At 35.5% G+C, this 20,885-nt stretch overlaps 1 protein-coding gene and 1 long non-coding RNA gene across 2 annotated transcripts; both read left to right on the top strand.

The window, feature by feature from the left end:
- Window positions 1-1,758: 1,758 nt before the first annotated feature.
- LOC311288296 lies at window positions 1,759-3,499 on the top strand. The gene is made up of 3 exons (XR_014626916.1): window positions 1,759-1,985; window positions 2,210-2,348; window positions 2,457-3,499. It is a non-coding gene; the product is annotated as an uncharacterized lncRNA (long non-coding RNA).
- Window positions 3,500-6,891: 3,392 nt separating this feature from the next.
- Window positions 6,892-8,669, top strand: LOC311288299 (interleukin-8-like). Its single transcript, XM_084405625.1, has 3 exons — window positions 6,892-7,010; window positions 7,363-7,498; window positions 8,206-8,669. The coding sequence occupies exons 1-3, from the start codon at window positions 6,956-6,958 to the stop codon at window positions 8,312-8,314; spliced, it is 300 nt and encodes a 99-aa protein (XP_084261751.1). The 5' UTR covers window positions 6,892-6,955; the 3' UTR covers window positions 8,315-8,669.
- The last annotated feature ends 12,216 nt before the right edge of the window (window positions 8,670-20,885 follow it).

The following is a 20,885-nucleotide window of genomic DNA, read 5'->3' as shown; positions in this document are numbered from 1 at the left end:
CAAATGGCTGTGCAAATAGTATATAGTGCTGTCTCAAGCATGTTCAGGTGGTGTCACCGAGATCTGACTTTTTTGATTTGGAAAACATTTACAGAGTAAACTGTCATAATGAAAACATGACAAAGCCATTTGATTATCTTGCTCATAAACAATGGTGTCAGGACTTTTCATATTGATGACACTGACACTGACACATTGACATCAATACTTGCTTTTGAGGAATGAGCTATCCATTTTGAGAAAGTGACACGCTTTTGCAGGTTATCAACTAGGTTTTGCAGTTTGTACTAATTGTTTTGAGAACTGCATTAACTGTTGTTCAAATGTAAATAGTGATGTGAGAAATGCACCAAAGCGACTGAGAAAAACTGTATTAGATCACAAAGAAATGCCTTTTGTGTGTGTGTGTGAGTGTGTGTGTAAGCATGCATTATTGAGTTAACATGGAAAAACTGGTTTGCTTTAGTGCAGAAAACTGGTGAAAATCAAGAGGTTTAAAGTGAAAGTGAGGCAATAAGTGGTCTTCTACTGCCCTCTGCTGGCCATTCTACTTATTAATGAAGTCTACTTACATGTTTTTGCATTCATTAGACACTAAAAAATCACTTATATAAAAATAAGACACTAAAAAATCACTTATATAACAATTACTATTGTAGCACAATCATATTTTGTCAGAGTTTATCACATTATTTGTACTGATACTTCACATAATTGCGTGGTAAATCATGGTGAATCACGCTAAAAACATGGTAAATCATAATAAATTATACTAGAATGTGGTGTGTGAAGGTAAATCATACTAGAATCCTGGTACATCATTCTAGAACATGGTAAATCATGGTAAATGTTGCTAGAACAGGGTAAATCATGGTAAGCCATGATAAATCATGATAAACTATGGTAAATCATGTTAGAATGTGGTATATCATGGTAAATCATGCTAGAATATGGCAAATCATGCTAGAATCAGTAAATAATACTAGAATGTGGTAAATTGTTGTGGGAGGAGCCTATTTTACTAAAATGGCTATAACTCAAGAAGTAAATGAGATATCTTCACCAAACTCAGTACACATGTGTATGGGTTCAATTTGAGGTCACAGTAAACAATTTTATGGAGATCGGACCATGGCGCTATAACTGTTAAAAAGCTTTAAAACCATATATTTCCTATTGTACATTGCCTGTATTGGCTGGAAATGGTCTTTTTCATCTATTATGTCAGTGGTTACATGCTTGCTAAATAAAACTAATAACTTTTGATGCTTTTGTGCTTAAAGGCCTTAACTGCTTGAACCCCGATAAATGCTGCTTGCAGCTTTAATTATTATTATTATTATTATTATTAATTGTCATTATTACATATTTCAAAAGATGTGTACATTGCATTATAATATGCAATTCAATATATTATATAATGTAAACTTTTACATTTACAAATAAATTGTGCTAATTGTGCTTGACTTTCCAAAACATCAGTCCATCTCTTAGCTGTGGTTAAATGTCATACCATGTTTGCAGACATTTCCAAATATCTTCTGTCGAAATCCACGCTTTAGGTGTATAGTACATTATTATGATAGATTTCATTGACTTTTCATCAATTCACAATCCCCATTTGATCTTTTTCTTCCTTCTGCTGAAAATGCTTGTCATCTGTGAAAAATGCCAAAGGCTTAAATGAGTCTAAAGCTAAATCTCCTGGGTGCCTTCTGCAGAATTTGGGTTAACTGAAGAAAGACCTGTTGCACAATCACTTTAAACAAGCATGATGTCAGTAGTGCGGTACTTTAAAAGGGCAAGTCCTGCCAGATAATCCACAAACACTATCAACAGACGGTAAAGTTAATTCCGGCAGCTTTACCGCTTCTATAGCCTATACTTGCACGTTGTTTGCTCGGTGGGAAATTTCACAACAATGAAGATCACCGTAGCAGCCTTTCTTTTTCTGACCTGCATGGCACTGCTGTCCACAAAAGAAGGTAAGCAGAGGCATTTTCTGTATGTCATTGGCAATTTCAATTGTACAATTGTTTTTAAAGGATTGAAAATTGTCATGTGTCAAGTCACCTTTATTTATAAAGCACTTCATACAATACAGATTGTTAGATCAGTGATGCAAACAGAATTCAGTTCTGCTGTAAATCAGCTCTAAAGATGTGTTGAAAGAATTATTGCTCACTCTTATTACTCTCTTTTCATGAAGTATTTGCTGCTAGACTGATGGCTCCACAGCTGCGCTGCCCGTGTGTTCGAACATATTCAGGAAAACCAATTAATCCAAAACTAATTCAGAACATAGAGACGATTCCTGCAGGAGCAAAATGCAAAAACATGCAGATCATGTGAGTGTGATATACACCAAAGATCAGTGCAATCTGGATGCATGATAGATAGGAGGCATTAATCTGTTTTTTAATCGGAGTTCATTAAACCTTCTTTGTCTTACATAGTGCCACTCTGAAACAAGGACAGACCTGCCTCAATCCCAAAGATGAATGGGTGAAAAAGATCATCGAAGGATAATTTCTCATCTATGTTTATATGCAAAAGCTTATGGTGTTTAATGGTTATGGTTATGAGAGATCTGTGAAAAATGCACGCGTTCAAAGCAAACATACATGTATCGTCTCCCATTGCAAAAATGTCAATACAACTCTGTTTGGAATTAAAAGTGATGAATAGATAAACATTATGATAAGCAAATGTATGAAAGCTTGCATGATGGCAAATGGCATGGCAAATTTTCGGTTCTACTTTATTTCGATAGTCAACTTTAGACATTCTACTAACTACAAGTAACTTTGCAACTACATGTCAACTAACTGTCATTAGAGTATTAGTAGAGTGTAGTAGACTATCAGTAGACTGTTATCATGAGGTTATGGTTAGGTGTTAGGGTTCGGGTTCAGGTTAGTAGAATAAGTTGAACTTGTAGTTGCCAAGTTACTTATAGTCACTAGAATGTCTGTTGGGGGACCAACAAAATAAAGTGTTAGCAGATATTTACCAGACAGTCTACTAATAATCTAATGACAGTTAGTTGACATGTAGTTGCAAAGTTACTTATAGGTAGTTGTAGAATGTCTAAAGTGGACTATCGAAATAAAGTGTTACCAAATTTTCTGAAAGCACTATTGCTCATCTACCATAAATGACACTTTGCATTTAAAAAAGTACAGAAAATATTGTGGAAATCGTGTAGACAATATGTCGAAAAGAAATATATATTTTTTTAGTTTTCAACAATCTTCAGAAAATGGTCTTTGTCCATTTCAAGATGGCAAAATATATATGAATAATATATAATGATTTGTGATAATTATAGCAGCAAGTAAGAAATAACATTACTTTTATGAAATGAATAAATTCCACAGATACAAATAACATTTATGAAATTAATAAATTCCAAAGAAAGTCATATTTGAATCTACATGAGTAAATGATCACAATGTTTATTTTGTGGTAAGCTATTAATTAAACATGTTTTGAGAGCTGATATTGTTCATATTTTGATGTCTGGGAAATTTGTGATTTCATAATAGCCTACATAATGAATGATGCAAGAATCATCATTTTTTTTTCTTCAGAACTTCTTTCTGACATGCATAATGGTGCATAAATGATTCATGTAATACTATACCAGAAGATTCATTGACTGATCTCAAATTACTTTCCTCCTGCATGTCCAGTGGCGTCCATTGAACACGTGCTGAAACTTGTCTTTAATTTTTATTTATTAACTCATTTTTCCTCATGCATTACGCCACATGCTGACCTTTTTTTTTGTTTCTTTTTTTTTTTAGATAAAATGATTCACTTTTCACATGAACTTATCTCATGTCCTCTGTATGACCACTGCTCTGTTCAGTCTCTCAGCGTGCAGCAGAAAGGAGGACTAGACCATTATTTGGAAAGGATTTTTTTTCCACAGAAAACATTTGCATCACATAGAGCATGATTATAGATAGATAATCGCTTTTATAAACGTGCCTTAGAAGAAAGAAAAAAAAAACATTGCTGGTGTGCATCTTGAGACAAAACAATAGCACTGACATATTTTAAGATATAGTAGTAGTCGTCTTATTAGGCCTCCCTACTCTCGTACGACTCAAACACAGTTTAGTATATTATACAGAGGGTCAAAGGTATGGAATAGTCTCCCCCCATCATTTGTTGAGGTTTCTAAAGAACAGTTTAAACAGAGAGTAAAATTATTGTTACTAAGTTGTTTGAATTTTCCATATGGGTTTGTGCTTTAAATCCAATTTTAAATTGTATTACAATATGTTTTTAATTTGTTAAATATAATTGTTTCTATGGAGATTGCCACTAATTAAGCCCCTTGAGGGTTTTTCGGCAATAGGCTTTATGCACAGCTGCACTACTTCCTGAACTTCAGGCAGGTCCTTTGTTTCCTGTCTGCCATTATTGGACAAACTGATTAATCCAGGTGTGCCTGACCACCTGAATTAATCAGTTTGTCCAATAATGGCAGACAGGAAACAAAGGACCTGCCTGAAGTTCAGGAAGTAGTGCAGCTGTGCATAAAGCCCATTGTCCATCACATTCCTTTTGTGAAATGTATAACACTGTTTTTTTTTCTTGTTTTTGTATTTGTTTGTTTGTTTGGTTTTTTTAATGTTTTTGATGTGAAAATGAAATAAAAAAAATAAATAAATAAAATGTCAGACCCAGCAACTCCCCATGGTATCTTAAGCAAAATTATTAAATATCGATCAGTACATTTTACTTTTAATACTTAACTACATTAAAAATCAAGTACTTTTGTATTTTTACTTGAGTAAAATTGAAAAGGAGTACTTTTACTGGAGTAATGTTTTATGAAGTTTTATCTATACTTCTACTCAAGTACTCAATTTGTGTACTTCGTAAGTGTAGTACGGTTCAATATGTAGGGAAGGAAAAGGACAGGGTCGGCTTGGGAGACTGTAGGGTTTATTCCAAAAACAAAATAAAAATACAAAGAAAAGGTGCGCACACAACACTGCAACAACACAACTCAAAGAATTCTCTCCCAGTCCATAAAGGGTTAATTCCCTCAAGCTGCCTCGCGCTCTCGCTCTTGCGCACAATGTTTCCCCGTCACTTATATGCGGTCTCTCCACGCCAATCACTGAAACAAGACACAGGTGTTTGTCATTTGCATTTAATCCACTTACGCCGCACCTGTCTCCCGATCCTCTCTGCTGTCACAGACCTCGCTGGACCACGCCCCCCTTGGCACAGTCAACCACTGAATAAAAGTCACACTGTCAGCATAGATAGATAGATAGATAGATAGATAGATAGATAGATAGATAGATAGATAGATAGATAGATAGATAGATAGACGGACGGACGGATATGACGGATATGACGGACATATAGTGTTGTATAATATCAAGAAAATGCAATTACCTGCCTCCTTGTTTATTATAGATGCCTTTATTGTTACACATATTTAGCCAATGTATTGGATATAATGCATTGCATTCAATGTTATTATTTATTTTGTTTGTAAAAGATGGCTTAAATTGTTTTGGCATAGATGTACAGTAATTGGTTTTGTATGTATATGTGACTGTGCCAACCCATGTTAAGAGGAGCAGAAAAGTGCGATTATGTGTGTGCGCTAGACTCCTAGAACTTTAAATGAACTCAGCCATCTTAGTTGAGTTTACTGTAGTTCAAGGACATGAAGAGGTGGACCGCTTGCACATGCCTGGAGAAGGATCTGGGAAACTTTGGAGGAGTGTCAACCTAACGCCTGTTGAAAAGACTGATGAACTGACTGCCTCGGGGGATACTGATACGCTAGTGCCCCCGACGCCTAGAAGCCGCTGAGGACAAGAAACCCCAAGCAGAAGATGAGAAGCCCAGAGCTTACTACACCTTTGATTCAAAGCGTGATTATTGTATTTTATACTTAAACGATGAAGTTCTATTTGCCTTTATATTTTTGTTTATTATAAAAAGAAAAGTAACCAATTAAAATAAATTTAATTGATTACAAAATCTGCCTTCTGAGATTTATGATGCTGGAAGACTTTTAATGAGAACATACCACAGAAGAGTCTTCTGACCAAATTGTAAGAACCTTTTGAATGCTTACGGTTTAGGTCAGATTTGACTTTCTTTACCTTACCTGAGAATAATAAATAAATAGGTAAAAGGTGTTAAGAGTAAAGTACACACCGTAAAACAATAGACAGACAGACAGACATAAAGATAGAAAGATAGACAGACAGAAAGATAGAAAGATTGACAGACAGATAGACAGAAAGATAGATAGACAGATAGAAAGATAGATAGATAGATAGATAGACAGACAGACAGACAGACAGACAGACAGACAGACAGATAGATAGATAGATAGATAGATAGATAGATAGATAGATAGATAGATAGATAGATAGATAGATAGATAGATAGATGGATGGATGGATGGATGGATGGATGGATGGATGGATGGATGGATGGATGGATGGATAGATAGATTTAACTAAATAAATTATAATATTCAGATAATACTATATTTGTACACTATATAAACTATAATATTTGGGCTATTAAAGAAATGTTCCACCTGTTGTAAGCAGACAAATATGAATCACACATGACTTTTGGTTAAAGCTTTGGTAAACACAGCTTAGGACTCCAGGGGGATTTTGACCGTGGTAACCTGGAGAACATGAGATGTGTCCAGATGACACACGGCTGATAGACATGTGAACAGATACAAGCCACATATTTACACACAAGCCTTCACATGCACATGAAGAGACACACAAACACACACAACGGTTAAAGGGGAAGTGGAATAAAATCACCACTTTGTATCACGAGGCCTTTGAAATCATAATATATAAGGCCGTACAGCAGCAGCACAAATAACGGCATCTGATCTCGAGTGTTCACTCACAAATCAACAGCAGAAGCTTCACCCATCATGAACGTCTTCCTGATGTTAACCGTTATTGTAGCCAGCATCGTTCTCTCCGGTGGTAAGCTTCACATTCATTATCTGTCTATTATACTTTGCTTCAATCACTAGAAATTAGCTGGTTTTTGCTGGCCATGTCAAATATCTCCATCAGGACAAATATGGAATATTTCTAAACAATACTCTCTAACAATGTGTGTATATAGTTTCATTGGAAATGAACATCAGCATTTCAGCATTTTCCTTGGAGCTTGCTTCACATTCCTCAAAGCCATTTCACACTGTTATTTTATAAATCCCTTTTTGCACAAGATTAAAAGACCACATGTGAGTTAAGAGTTGTGCAACTGATGTTGGTCACACTTTGCTTCTTTGGCCTTCCAGCCTTGCTAACCGTTGTCTATTTTCCTCAGCTGTGCAGCCTCTTGGCGCAGGTTACAACACCCGCTGCATGTGTCTGAAGCTGGAGTCCAGGATCATCCCGCCGGATAACCTGCGGCGTGTGGAGATCCTGCCTAGAGGCCCTCACTGCAAGACTACTGAGGTTATGTAAGTACTTCCTCACGGAGTCATGCGTCTTCCTGAAATATTTCCATTTAGTTAGGTATAGGATGTTGTAAATGTTTGAGGGTTTTTGTCGTAACTGAAAATTGCACAAGCTTGAATTTTATTAGCTGATCATTTATTTTCATAAATTTTCACATCGGGCTTGAATATGAAAATAGAGCCGCAAATTCTAATCAGCATAACCATAAAACTTAATAAACATACTACCTTTTAATGTTTTGAAAGAAGTCTCTTCTGCTCACCAAGGCTGCATTTATTTGAGCAAAAAATTTTGAAATATATTACAATTTAAAGTAACTGTTTTCTATTTTTATAGATTTTAAACTATCGATGTTGAAAACAGTTGTGCTGCTTATAATATTTTTGGGAAATCCATGATACATTTTTACAAAGATTCTTTGATAAATATAAAGTAAAAAAATTAATTATTATTATTAAAAAAAAAAAATCTTTTATGAAATTCTAAATGTCTTTACACTCTTGATTGTAAATTATTACATTGTTTAAATTAATACATTTTAAGATAACTGTAATTTTTGTATATGTACATTTCTGAAATACATAACTTAGACAGATCTGATAACAATTGATTCATTTAATGTGTCCATGTTGAATAAAAGTATCTTACCGACCCAAATCTTTGAAACAGTACTGTATCTTCTACATAAATCTTTTTCTTTTCTTTTCAGTGCTGGTTTATCAAGTGGAGAAAAGATCTGTCTAAACCCCAGGACACCATGGGTTAAAAGACTCATTCTCTTTATTGAGAAAAAAGAGCGAGTGGCCAAGAAAGCGTAGAAGACATTTATGTTGTGACTAATATTGCTTCTATCATTCTCACTACTCACAAGGCACCTTAGCTCACTGTGTTTTGGAAACGAGCACTTAAATGGCAGTTCTTGCAAAAAAAGAGTTTTGTATTCTTGCATTCTGAGCCCCTCATTTTGAAAGATATTTGTTTGTCCTGTCTAATGATTTCAAGACACCATGAACCCAATGATGTGCCACACTAAAGACACAGTCTGTTACACTGCATATCATTGTTTTCATTGTATACTGATGCAATCAGTTTTCAGTGTTGTTCGTTGAAAAGTATAAAAGTTGTGGAATATATGGATGATGTTTTTTAATAAATCATTTCTTTTATCAAATCAATTCTGCTCACTTTTCTTTTATCTGTAATTTGTCTTAGCTGTCAGCCCCAAGTACACTTACACAGGTCATATCAGTTATGAATTCCTCAAGATGCTTTCTCAACACATTTCCCGCTAATTTCTCAAAACAGTCATGACTATTACCAGACATCCTGAATATCGTTAATCATTCCCTACGGCAGGGCTATTCAAATAGCGGCCCGGGGGCAAATTTGGCCCGAATGAAATTAATTCTGGCCCGCAAAAAAAAAAAAAAAAAAAAAAAAAAAAAAAACAATCTGCCGCGGCGCACAGACAAGAGTAAAGATTCTAGAGCGGAGCAGGTCGTCTCCATCATAGACATAACATAGACGCCCTATTGGCCGCTGGATCGTACGTCAACGGCGCCGCCATACTGCGGAGGGCAACTTTCCCATACCTCTCATAACGGGAATTGAGAAAAATGCCTATTTCGTGTGCTGCTTGGGGATTTACAAATCGCCACACAATTGAAAACAGGTCTCAGGGAATTACCTTTCACAAGCAAAACTGAAAATTTGTTTCTGGTTGTATTTCATTTACTATTTTTATTTTCAGAGGAGAAAGGCCGCGAAATTTAAAAATACTACTGTTATTGTGTCACGATATGTAGTTTTAAGAGTTTTTCAGTCGACAATGTAGTTGTTTAAAGCTCAAATCTGTGGTTTATTTATAAAGATAGCGCCTTTTTAAAAATGTTATCTGACAGTTTCTGAGTTGTGAGATCCAGTGATCACCGGGCGCTCAGCGCTCATGTACCCCGCCGAGAACAGCCTGACCTCGGCGCCGCTGGATCTGACGTCTTTAGTCTAGTGGTTAAACCATAGACTGTAAAAAATATGGACAAAGCGTCTGTGACGTCACCCATAGACTTTCTGAAGAACGGGTTTGAAGCCGTTTATGGGGGGTATGGGCGGCGCCATCTTGGAAAATCTTGGGAAATCCTAACCCCGCCCACCTTCTGACGCAGCGCGCGTCACTCAGCTCGCTCTGCTACTTCGGTTATCTCTTATTTTAGGCAACGAAATATGTTATAAAACACCATACGAACTCTTTTCGTTTTCATTTAAAGAAATCTTAAACATTATAGCCACACAAATGTGGTTCAGGCAACGCATATTGATTATATTCAACTGCACATAACGTTTGCCTATTTATGAAAAAACAAAATATAAAACACAAACCTGCCTCTTTTCATTTTAAATATAATATAAAAATATTACACATTTTATGGTCCAGGCAATATGTGAATTTGTACTAAACAACAGATTTTGCAGTAAACAACATTACAGATCATCTTAGTTGTATTAAAATTTAAAATGACAAAACTCAACCCAGTCTCTTTTTGTTAAATTTCAGTTTTATCAATATTAGCCATTATAAAAGTATAAGTAAAACAAAGGTATAAGAAGCTATACAAATAAAGCAAACAATTCAGTCAAACATACAAAGTCAGCGCTCTATAGTCTATACATCGGTAAAGTTATAGCTTATAAAGTTATGAAACTTCCCCTCAGCCAAAACGATTGCCCAGGGAAAAAAATTTAGATTCACGAGACCAAAAATCGCCCATTAGATATACACAAGACGATATAGATATACACAATATCTCATGTTTAACCACTAAAGAGACGCCAGAGTCCGCGGCATTGGCGGCAAACCTCATAACGTCAAGCCGATGAAAGACTGCTCCAGGTGGGGTACATGAACGCCTAGCACCCGGTCATCGCTGGATCAACTGGATAAAATTTTCATAAATCTTTAAATAAACCACAGATTTGAGCTTTAAACAACTACATTCTCGCCTGAAAAACTCTTAAAACTACCTTTCATGATACATAAACCGTAGTAAATCAACTGTATTAAAAAATGGCGCTTCTTGTTGTCATTCTCCGTGGCGCTGCCTTGTCAGCTGTCAATCAAGCTGTCACTCAAAGTTAACCACGCCCTTATTGTCATATATTTTATATCTAAATACGATCTAAACTAACAAGTTAGAAAAAAATTCACCCCCCTCACAGTTGTCAGGCACTCGGAAGCTATCGAAAAATACAATAAAAGTCCATGGGACCAACCTGTAAAAACATGAATTTATGCTGTGAAAACGGACATTTTAACATGGGGGCTATGGACATTTGCTCCCTTTTGGGACCTCCCTCTAGCGGATTTTCGATGTATTGCAGTTTTTCGCACTTCCGGGTAGGCTTCATTTTTCAGATCAGAATGTTGCCGCTTGGGTTAAACATGAGAATAATTTGTCTTGTGTATATCTAACGGGCGATCTAGTCTCATTAATCTATAATTTGTTCCTTGGCAAATCGTTTTGGCTGAGGGCAAAGTGAAGTTTCATAACTTTATATATTTAGGCTATATAACTTTAACGTTGTAGCCTGCTGTGTGTTTGACTGAATCGTTTACTGTATTTCTTGACTTGTATAGCTTCTTATACCTTTTAAAGACTGAAATTTAACAAAAAGAGACAGGGTTGCGTAATTTTATTTTATATAGCCTATGTAAGAATATTTTTAAATATATAAATTTACATTATTTATTATTGTTATTATAATAATATACCACTTGCGATTATCAATCTATTATAGTTATGCTGTTAAATTATTGTACTATACATAGTAACTATTTAACTTATTTTTTATTGTCTATATTCTGTAATTGATATTTCATATTCTTTTGCTATTATTATAGTATTATACATAAACTATATGCTATTATCAATATATTATTATTATTTTATAGTACTTATGATATTATATAATTATACTTTTCATTACTATTTTATTTGCTGTATACTGTTTGTTTATTTTATTGACTAAACTATTTACTATTAGCCTACTTCTCACTTTTTCTTATATTTACTATTTGCATTGCACTGTAGTTGTACCATATCATATGTATTACCATAAAGGATCCATCAGTTATCTTTGTTATTGCTAAAATCGAGTCAATGACAGAATATGCTTTTTCCACAATAAGAAAACTTTATTTAATTTAATGTGAAAATTAAATAATATCTCAGTATGGGGGTGTTCACAATTCTTATCCAAGAATAAAAAGCCAAATACATGACAAGCCTGAGCTTTGGCCATTCCTTATTAAACAAAATATTTTATAAATCTAACTATCGAGATTTTAAATAACTAGAGATGGAACTTTTTTGTACACCACATACAAACCACTGAAATCGGTTGATAAATGTTTTTTTTTTTTTTTTCTATCCAGAAAAACCGCAGCTCACCTGTTCATTTGCATTTGATTACAGCGCAGTCTTGTCCTCCGCAAAATGGCGGACGCGTTGACGTATCGCAGCAACGTTCCAAAGCGGCCAATAGGGCGTCTATGTATTTATTATGTCTATGGTCTCCATGGTGACAAACACTCATTCTCGCTGATTCGATGTTCTCACGTTGCCCTATTAGTCCAGGCGTTTTAGGAAAAAAGGGTGAACAAATTGCAACAGAATCAAACTCAACTGATTTTGTATCCTCCATATGTCCTCCTGAGTAAGGGAAAAAAAAGCCCCGAAGAATCCCATTAGGGGAAAGTTTCGAAAAAGACCCAAATATATCCTATTCATATAGCCTACGCCTATTCATTCTTTTTCTCACGTGAATATGGTAAAAAATTTAACCTTTAGATATCACCATGAAAATTACTGAGTTGATTACTTATATCAAGACAAACAAAAAATGTATTACAAGTTTTTTTTTTTAATTGTTTGTTAACATGGACAAACGGTGAATCACAGATGTGCTAATTTGCATAAATACCACAACAGGTCTAAACATTGGGTATAGCCAGGTGAAAATGTCTTGTTGAAACCCAACCCATCTCTTAAAAATTAATAAAGGCTGGTTTCTAAAGTACTTCTTCCTGCCTCTATGTATTAATGCTCATGGGTAGCCTAAATGGGTTCCATTCAGACCTGAACATTAAGTATTTTACAGTTATATGTCAACAAGATTCAACAAGACATTGTTGTATTTATGCAAATTAGCACATCTGTAATTAGATTATGCGTCGTTTGTCCATGTTAACAAACAATTTAAAAAAACTTGTAATACATTTTTTGTTTGTCTTGATATAAGTAATCAACTCAGTAATTTTCATGGTGATATCTAAAGGTTAAATCTTTTACCATATTCACGTGAGAAAAAGAATGAATAGGCGTATGAATAGGATATATTTGGGTCTTTTTCGGAACTTTCCCCTAATGGGATTCTTCGGGGCTTTTTTTTTCCTTACTCAGGACATATGGAGGATACAAAATCAGTTGAGTTTGATTCTGTTGCAATTTGTTCACGGTTGACCCCCATTTTGGCTTAAAACGCCTGGACTATATGACACATGCATCTAACATGGCGTTGTCCAAGACAAACCGCAAAGTTGACAGAGAAAATCGTAAGTTTCAGAGTGAATGGACGGAGAAGTATTTATTTACTGTGCCAACTACGGCAAGCAAGCGAGGGACCGATAGACATGTGTGTTTACTGTGCAACGAATCAGTGGCTGTGGCCAAAGAATATAATGTGAAGAGACATTTTACTACAAAACATTCGTCTTTTTCTGCGCAATACCAAGAGGGCTCCGTGGAGCATATGAGCCAGACTATGTTAAAATGGCAAAAGCAAATCGGTGTCACTTCTCCCACCGAGTCACATGGCTACTCTCACTGATAAGGTAAACTAAATAAGGAAAAAAATATTCTTGTTATTATTTAGTTTTCATCAAGAGTATGTTTACAGCACATAGTTAGCAGATTTGTACTTACTGTAGACTTGAAATGTTTTTTTCTAGTTTTAAAATGTGTACTCACTGTCTGAAAGATATACTTCAGGGATATTTGAATGTTGTTATTTCCCCAAATAAGATTTGATACTTGAAACTGCAGTTGCAGTTTTGTACTTATGACAGCTTTATTTTGATTGTTTGATTTATATATATATATATATATATATATAAGCTATTACTTATGTTTACTGTTTTAAGGGTAAAAGCTATGTATATGTCTCAGTATTTGCAGTTTTGCACTTTGTTGTATAGGCCTAATCAATACAAGTTGAATGTGTTGAAATAATAAAGGAAACCAAAAGAATAATGTACCTTATTTTATTTCATATATTATGTACCTTAGTATATAGTATATTTTCATTTCCTTTAGCTGATATAAATTTGTCCGTCCGGCCCGCACAAATTTTGGAATTTCCTAGTTTGGCCCCTCTGCAAATGTATTTGAATAGCCCTGCCCTACGGCAAGGAGTTTTTCCTCAATTTTTTTAAACTGCAATTGTTCTTCTGTGCTCAATATAATCTCTAATCTTCCATTTCTTGTTAAAAATAGTATCAATTTCCAGCTCAATGACACCAATAAACTTAATGAAACATTTCAGTCTGACTTCCTTACAAACCACAGAACAGAAAAGGCCTTGATAAAGGTTTTAAACAATCTGCAAGTTATTCAGGACTTGTTTTTTTTAGATCTGACTGCAGCTTTTCAGACCGTTGATCATGAGATTCTACTCGACAGAACAGAGTCTGTCAGGTCCAGTCTTAAGCCCTATTCGCACTGGATTAGTATTATCTGGGGACCTCGTGTGATTTAGAAATTACCCACCCACATCTGAATTTCGTGTGGCGCATTCGCACGGGATAAACGAAGCCTGTGATTTTACTCGAAATTACTGACTTATCTCCCGGATATGATGTCAATAGGCTATTGCTTGGAAATGTCTTGTTATTAGTCTAGCTGTATGATCATAAACAGAAGAATGTTCCTTACCACATGCTGCTATATGTCATCGATCTCCATCTAATCATGGTTTTCAGCTTTCTCTTTCTGCAAATTGTATAGTTATATCGTATCATGGTGTATAGCGATATGACCCAGCACCCAAAATACTATCAAAACACTCCAACTCAGCCTCCATTCTTCGCGAAAGATGGATAAAAAAGCGCACAGGAAACAAAAACCTTGAAAAAATGATAAACGACCCCACCAAATCACAGTGATGCCGATTCGCACGGGACTAATATTATCACAGGACCTCGTGTTCCGCGAAATATGGTAGGTCATTTGCGGGGGAATTTTTACTTTACAAATTACAGACATGGCCGATTCGCACGGGATTAAGATCACAGACAACCTCCGCAATTATTACAAATTACTAGAGGTCACCAGGTAATACTTATCCCGTGCGAATAGGGCTTTAGACTTGTTCAGACCCTACTTAAGAAGCAGGGAATACTATGTTACACCTCTAGATGTTGTGTCATATATTGTGGTGTTCCTCAAGGCTCAATTTTGGGCCCTCTATTATTTTTAAAAGCAATAAATTATAACAATATAATTGTGGATGTCACAGAACTTTCTACTGCTGAACAAAGATAAGATAAAAGTACTTCACTTGTTATCGTAATGTCATAGAGAAACAATCTATTGCTCCATATCTTGCTTCTTTATCACTAAAAGTCAGTAGCAGGTCAAGAACTGAAGAATCATGTTTGACAGGGACCACAGATTAAATAAATAAATAAAAAATGCATATCAGCAATTTTTCTAAAACAGCCTAGAGAATAAGAATGAAAAACTTGTTCATACATTTGTTACACAGACTTGACTATGTTACCAAAGAGCTCTATTACAAAGAGTTGAGAATGGAGCTGCACGAATGCTAACTCGCTGTAAAATGAGAAATCGCATTACTCCGACACTCAGATCCCTTCTCTGGCTGCCTGTATCATACAGAATTGAATTCAAGATCCTCTTAATGGTTTTTAAATGTCTTTATGGGACTGCCCCAATATTCTAATTTATTGAATAAATATTCTCCAGCAAGATCACTCCGAACATCCAATAGTAACTTGTTGTACCAAAATCATGGCTAACATTACAAAAGTATCTTAAAACACATTTGTTCACTAGGGCCTTTCCTTGATTTATTTTATTGTTGTATTTTGTTTTATAGTATGTGTGTGTTTGTTGTTCTTTTCTGTGAATGCACACATATTTCTCTTTTGTAAAGCACTTTGTAAACACTGTTTTTTTTTAAAAGGTGCTATATAAATAAAGCTTTACTTATACTTACTTAAATGCTGTGCATTTGAAATTTCTATTCATTTTTATTTTTATAAATTGTATTATCTGTGTCATGTCAGTGGCATTTTGTATTTGCTGTGGAAGCTTCTGTCACCAAGACTAATTCCTTGTCTGTGTAAACCTGTGTAATGTGTAAACCTGGCACAACTGTTTATATTATAATAAATTATAATATAAGGAGATTTTGTTGTATCCCAAATTTCACAGTGTATGGTTTCAGTCCAGACAGATAAGAATTTGGTTTAATGTCCAAAAGTTTAAATGAGACCCAAACACTAAATCATGAGCCTCATTCATTATCCAAACATATTTAATATAGGCTGTCCTATCATATACGATTCTGACAGTTCACTTGATAAATAAATCCAACTGCTCCCCTGGGATTTTATTGATCACAGTTGCCACTGAAAATAAATATTCATAAATCAGTTTGATTCACCCAAAACATATAGGATAAAATTCTCCAGAGACATTAGCGATAACAGGCTAATTTCTTATCTGTACGTTGTTCATTTGTAGCTCGTGAGAAAGTTGAGAACATTTTGATTAACGGTAACAGGAAAATCTGTTGAGTCATGTACATGACTTTCACATGACAGGCCTGAAATCAATTTGATTGGATTTGGTTGTAAAGATTTAACAGAATTCAGCAGATATGAATATTACCACACTACATCCCTCACAAAACCGCCAGCTTCGCAACAACCCACAGCTTCCTATTCGCAAAAACACGTGTGTCCAATATGAAATGCTTACAAATGCAACTCTGTCCACATTGTCTGTTTTTATGTTTACATTCATTTATTATAATATAGACAATGAGATACTGTTGCAAGGTTTTGGTTTTCCAGCAGCCGACTGCATGACACACGTCTGACTGGATGACGCACATTTGATGCTGGTCTGGAGAATTGATGGTTTGCATGAATGAGGTTTTATTTCAAACAAATAAACACATGAAAAGTCCCTTTGATCACATGTGCAGATTTCTCAACAAAGACACTTATCAGAAAAGACTTTGGATTTTGTATTAGGGTTTGTACTACAACACATGCATTGATGAAATAATCTTTATGATGATTATGAATCACTCATGTTTTATACTTCTGTCTAAGTTCCTTTGGGTAATAAAAGCATCTGGTAAAATATTAAATGATGACAGTATCTCTTCTATTTTTTTTATTTTTTTTATACCAGTGAAATATAACGGTACAAATATATGAATATAAAATGTAAAATAATGTACAAAAACATGTAAACAAACTAAACATCAACACCTAACACTTGCTGAACAGTTAGAATGTGGATATGTGTGATTTAATAACCAGAAAACACTAAATATGAGCTTTTGGTTACCAAATGAACATGCATATATTATTTTTACTGGTATTTGCCAAATGTCATATTCACTGGAACAAAGTAAGTTTACTGATGTAGGCTAATAAATAAATAAATAAAAATATCTATAAAAAAAAACACTTCAACAAATAATGAAAACCGTATAAGTAGATGTTCAGAAATAAATACATACACGTCAAATGATAACACACGAATAAAATAAGAATGTATATACACGGGTTTCTTGTATACAAACAATACCGGATGCGCGTGCATCCAGGAGGCAGAAAACCGCTGTTATATGACGAGTTCTGTAAAAGAACATTGTAATTAACGTAGATTTCGCATTGTTTGTAATTTCTTGTTGACTCAATAATAAACAGCAATTTCAGAGTTGGATCTGTTTGTTTGTGTTTCATATTAATATAACATTATGTAAAACGTCCAACTGTTTACGAATCAAAATCCGGACATACTGTGATGCATGTAGCCTATGAATTATCATGTTAGACTAAGTTAGTAATGTAATAGCCAATGTTAGCAGTGCAGCATCTATAGAGCCCGAATTTGCTTTTATATAAGTTAACCTTGTTTACGTTAGGCTACTTTACAACCTGCAACATTTCATGACTGCACACATAACGTTACTTCACTGTAAATCAAAGATTTGACGATGGATTATGTGGGAAGCCTTAGTACCTCTGACCGTAGCGATTATATTAAAAAAACTTACTCTCAGCAGTGGTGAGATCTTGCCGGATCCCTACGCAATACATGACGATCTTTGGATTGTGGATGACAAGAAGTGGCCAGCAATTGTATGGCCTGAGATATATAATTATCTTATTCAGACACCAAGTGTGTATACAAGAGAAATGATTAGAGCGTACAAATCCCTTGATGCATTCAACTACGTGCTATGTGGTCATGTGCAGCTCGTCAAATTATGAATAGAAAGAATATAACATACAACTTCCTTCTGTCCCACTCTTCCATTTGCCTAGATTTTGAATTATTTGCAACATGTATAATTTAAATGAGCAGATAAAACACAACAGATAGGCCTGCATGTAAATAAATTACGCAACAGCTCCTTGGCATTTTGACTTAGCGACAACACCACCACTATGCTACTAGCCTAAACCCTTTACTCCGGTACGAAGACCGCGGGTCTTTCTGCCTCCAGGTTGCGTGCGCAAGCAGTGATGACGTCGCCGAGAAATCCATGTATAGAGCTGGTAAGTCCCGCCCCTTCCGTAAAACCCCGCTGGACCTCTAGGTTGAAAAATCGTCAATGCAAGTGAATGGGAGAAAATATAATTATTTTCTGGTCCCGTTTGAATTGTGCCATGAATGTGAACATAATGTTGTCTGTGAATTTTTTATATAGGCCTAATCTTTCATGTTACGAGTTTGACAGTATATGGTATGATTCTTCGGCTAGCGGTTGTGGAAAAGACATAACGAGAAAGACTACATGTCGCCTATGTGACGTCACCCCATAAAGTTGACTTACCCGTGGTTTTCGCCAACCTCAACGATTTTGTCCTCTCCCTGAAAGAAGGCGGTGAAGTGCACCAAAGACACAGTCATGTTTAGCGGGATCCGTGAGCTAGTGTCCATGTGCGAATGGTGGTGACGTTTCAAACGCATCGAAAGCAGCGAACAGTTGTAGTCCACAAAGAGCTCTCACACAAAGTCTAACCGTATCAAACTTCTACCCGCTAAATTGTAGCATTCTTTTCACGAAAGATTATATAAAAAATTCACAGACAACATGTTCACATTCATGGCACAATTCAAACGGGACCAGAAAATAATTATTTTCTCCCATTCACTTGCATTGACGATTTTTCAACCTAGAGGTCCAGCGGGGTTAGCGAAGGGGGTGGGACTTACCAGCTCTACAGGCTATATTATATTAAACCATATTGATTTTATTGACAATTTATTGACTTGAAAAATGTGCAGTCAGGACAATGGGCCTATATTTGAATTTCTTTTTCAAGAACCAAAAACAAAGGTTGGTTTTAGTGTGCTTGCATTTATGTATGATGTATATTTAGCAAAAACTAAAATTAAATGTGTAATATAGTATTCTTCCCTGCAAAATGCGTCCAAAGTAGCAACAACAGCGTGGTCGTTACGTCATAACAGCGCGCCCGACTCTCTCGAGTTGAAAACATTGGCCCTGTCCCAAATGGCGCACTTCATGCGGACTTTCGGTCTCGTGGACTTGAATTGCGCGTGCTCGCTGAGTCTACGAGTCCGTAGGCTGTCCCATTCAGCATTTTACCACTCTGAAGTGTGCTCAGCAGCGCCCCCTTTGTGCCCTTGAAGCGGTCTTCCGCGAAGCCCGCATAGAAGCAGGCTTCACGCACTTTAACTACCCAGGAATCCTTGCGAAAGGCCAATCAGACAACAGATGGGAGGAGATTTCACTCGCGGATAATTGTTGACATGGCTGAGAAGAAAATATTACGGTTTTTATGACCTAAATGTACATTTTATCAGTGGTTACCTACAGTTTATACAAACATTAAGGTAATCGACCAGTGGTTGATGTCTCAAACATAATAATAGCGCGTTTAATAATACGATCGCATTATGATTCATTAAATAAATAATGGCAGGGCTTTACTGAGTCATATGTAAACATAGTATGAATATTGAAACCTGTAAATTCATCTGAAACTCATGCACATTTTCATTATGTTTTAAAATTGCAATCTTAGTTCAAATGGAACATTATGTATTATTATGTACAACTGTATACATCATTTAAATAAGCATGGTGTATCTATTGTCTAATGCCCAGGTGATATGCACAATATCAAAATATAGAACTGTAAAATTAGGCTGTGTAGTGGACGTGGAGATAAGACGTTGGAGCGCAAAAAATGTGATTTCTCCTGTCCAACAACAACCAGGCCTGTATTTCTGTCAGTAAGGTTATTTTTCACTCTGATTTCTCTGAAAATAAAAAGCTAGATGATATATTAAACTTTTTCTGTACGATGGGTAAATATCATATTCACAAAGCAAGATACCTTAAATTCAAACCTAGTTGCAAATTCTTTGCTTATGATTTACAGTTATTCTTCACTTCAAAAAATCCCCTTCAATAAAAGAGCTTCGAAAATATCCTGTATTATAGAATAAGTTTTATATAAATTGTAAAAATATTTTATTTACTGTTATTATTTACTTTCATTTTCTCTGTATCCCCACATGTTCATGTTCATTGTTTTGTATTATTTCCATTGTAATGCAAAAAAAAAAAAAAAAAAAAAAAAAAAAAACAGCCCGTTATTTCCGGCGTGCTGATCAAGTCTGTCCCAAAAATACCTCTCAATGCGCCCTCGTGGACTCGCGCCAAGGGCCCTATAGGTCTGCACTACATGACGTCACCAAAGTGTGGACTCTGAGGAAGTCCACAAGTCCGGAGTGTGCCATTTGGGACAGGGCCATTAGCAGTTGTGGTGTTTATGTCGTTGACAGGTTCTATAAAACGTTTTTCAGGATCGCTGTATCTTCTAATGCGTTTATAGATCTAAGGTACATCAGTTATTTGTTACTTCCACTTTCAGTTTGTCGGAAGAGACGATCTTTAGCAGCATAGCACCTTACTTTCACTTTATCAGTATCCGAGGTCTTCATTTTCTCCTGCCACAGTTATAATATATGTGTTTTCCGTTGCTTTGTGGGGGATATAACTTACATTCATCTGACTTTAGCCATAAAACAG

Source organism: Rutilus rutilus (genome assembly GCF_951802725.1).
Source record: "Rutilus rutilus genome assembly, chromosome: 3".
NCBI classification, from domain to species: domain Eukaryota; kingdom Metazoa; phylum Chordata; class Actinopteri; order Cypriniformes; family Leuciscidae; genus Rutilus; species Rutilus rutilus.
This window is presented reverse-complemented; position numbering and strand designations above follow the sequence as displayed.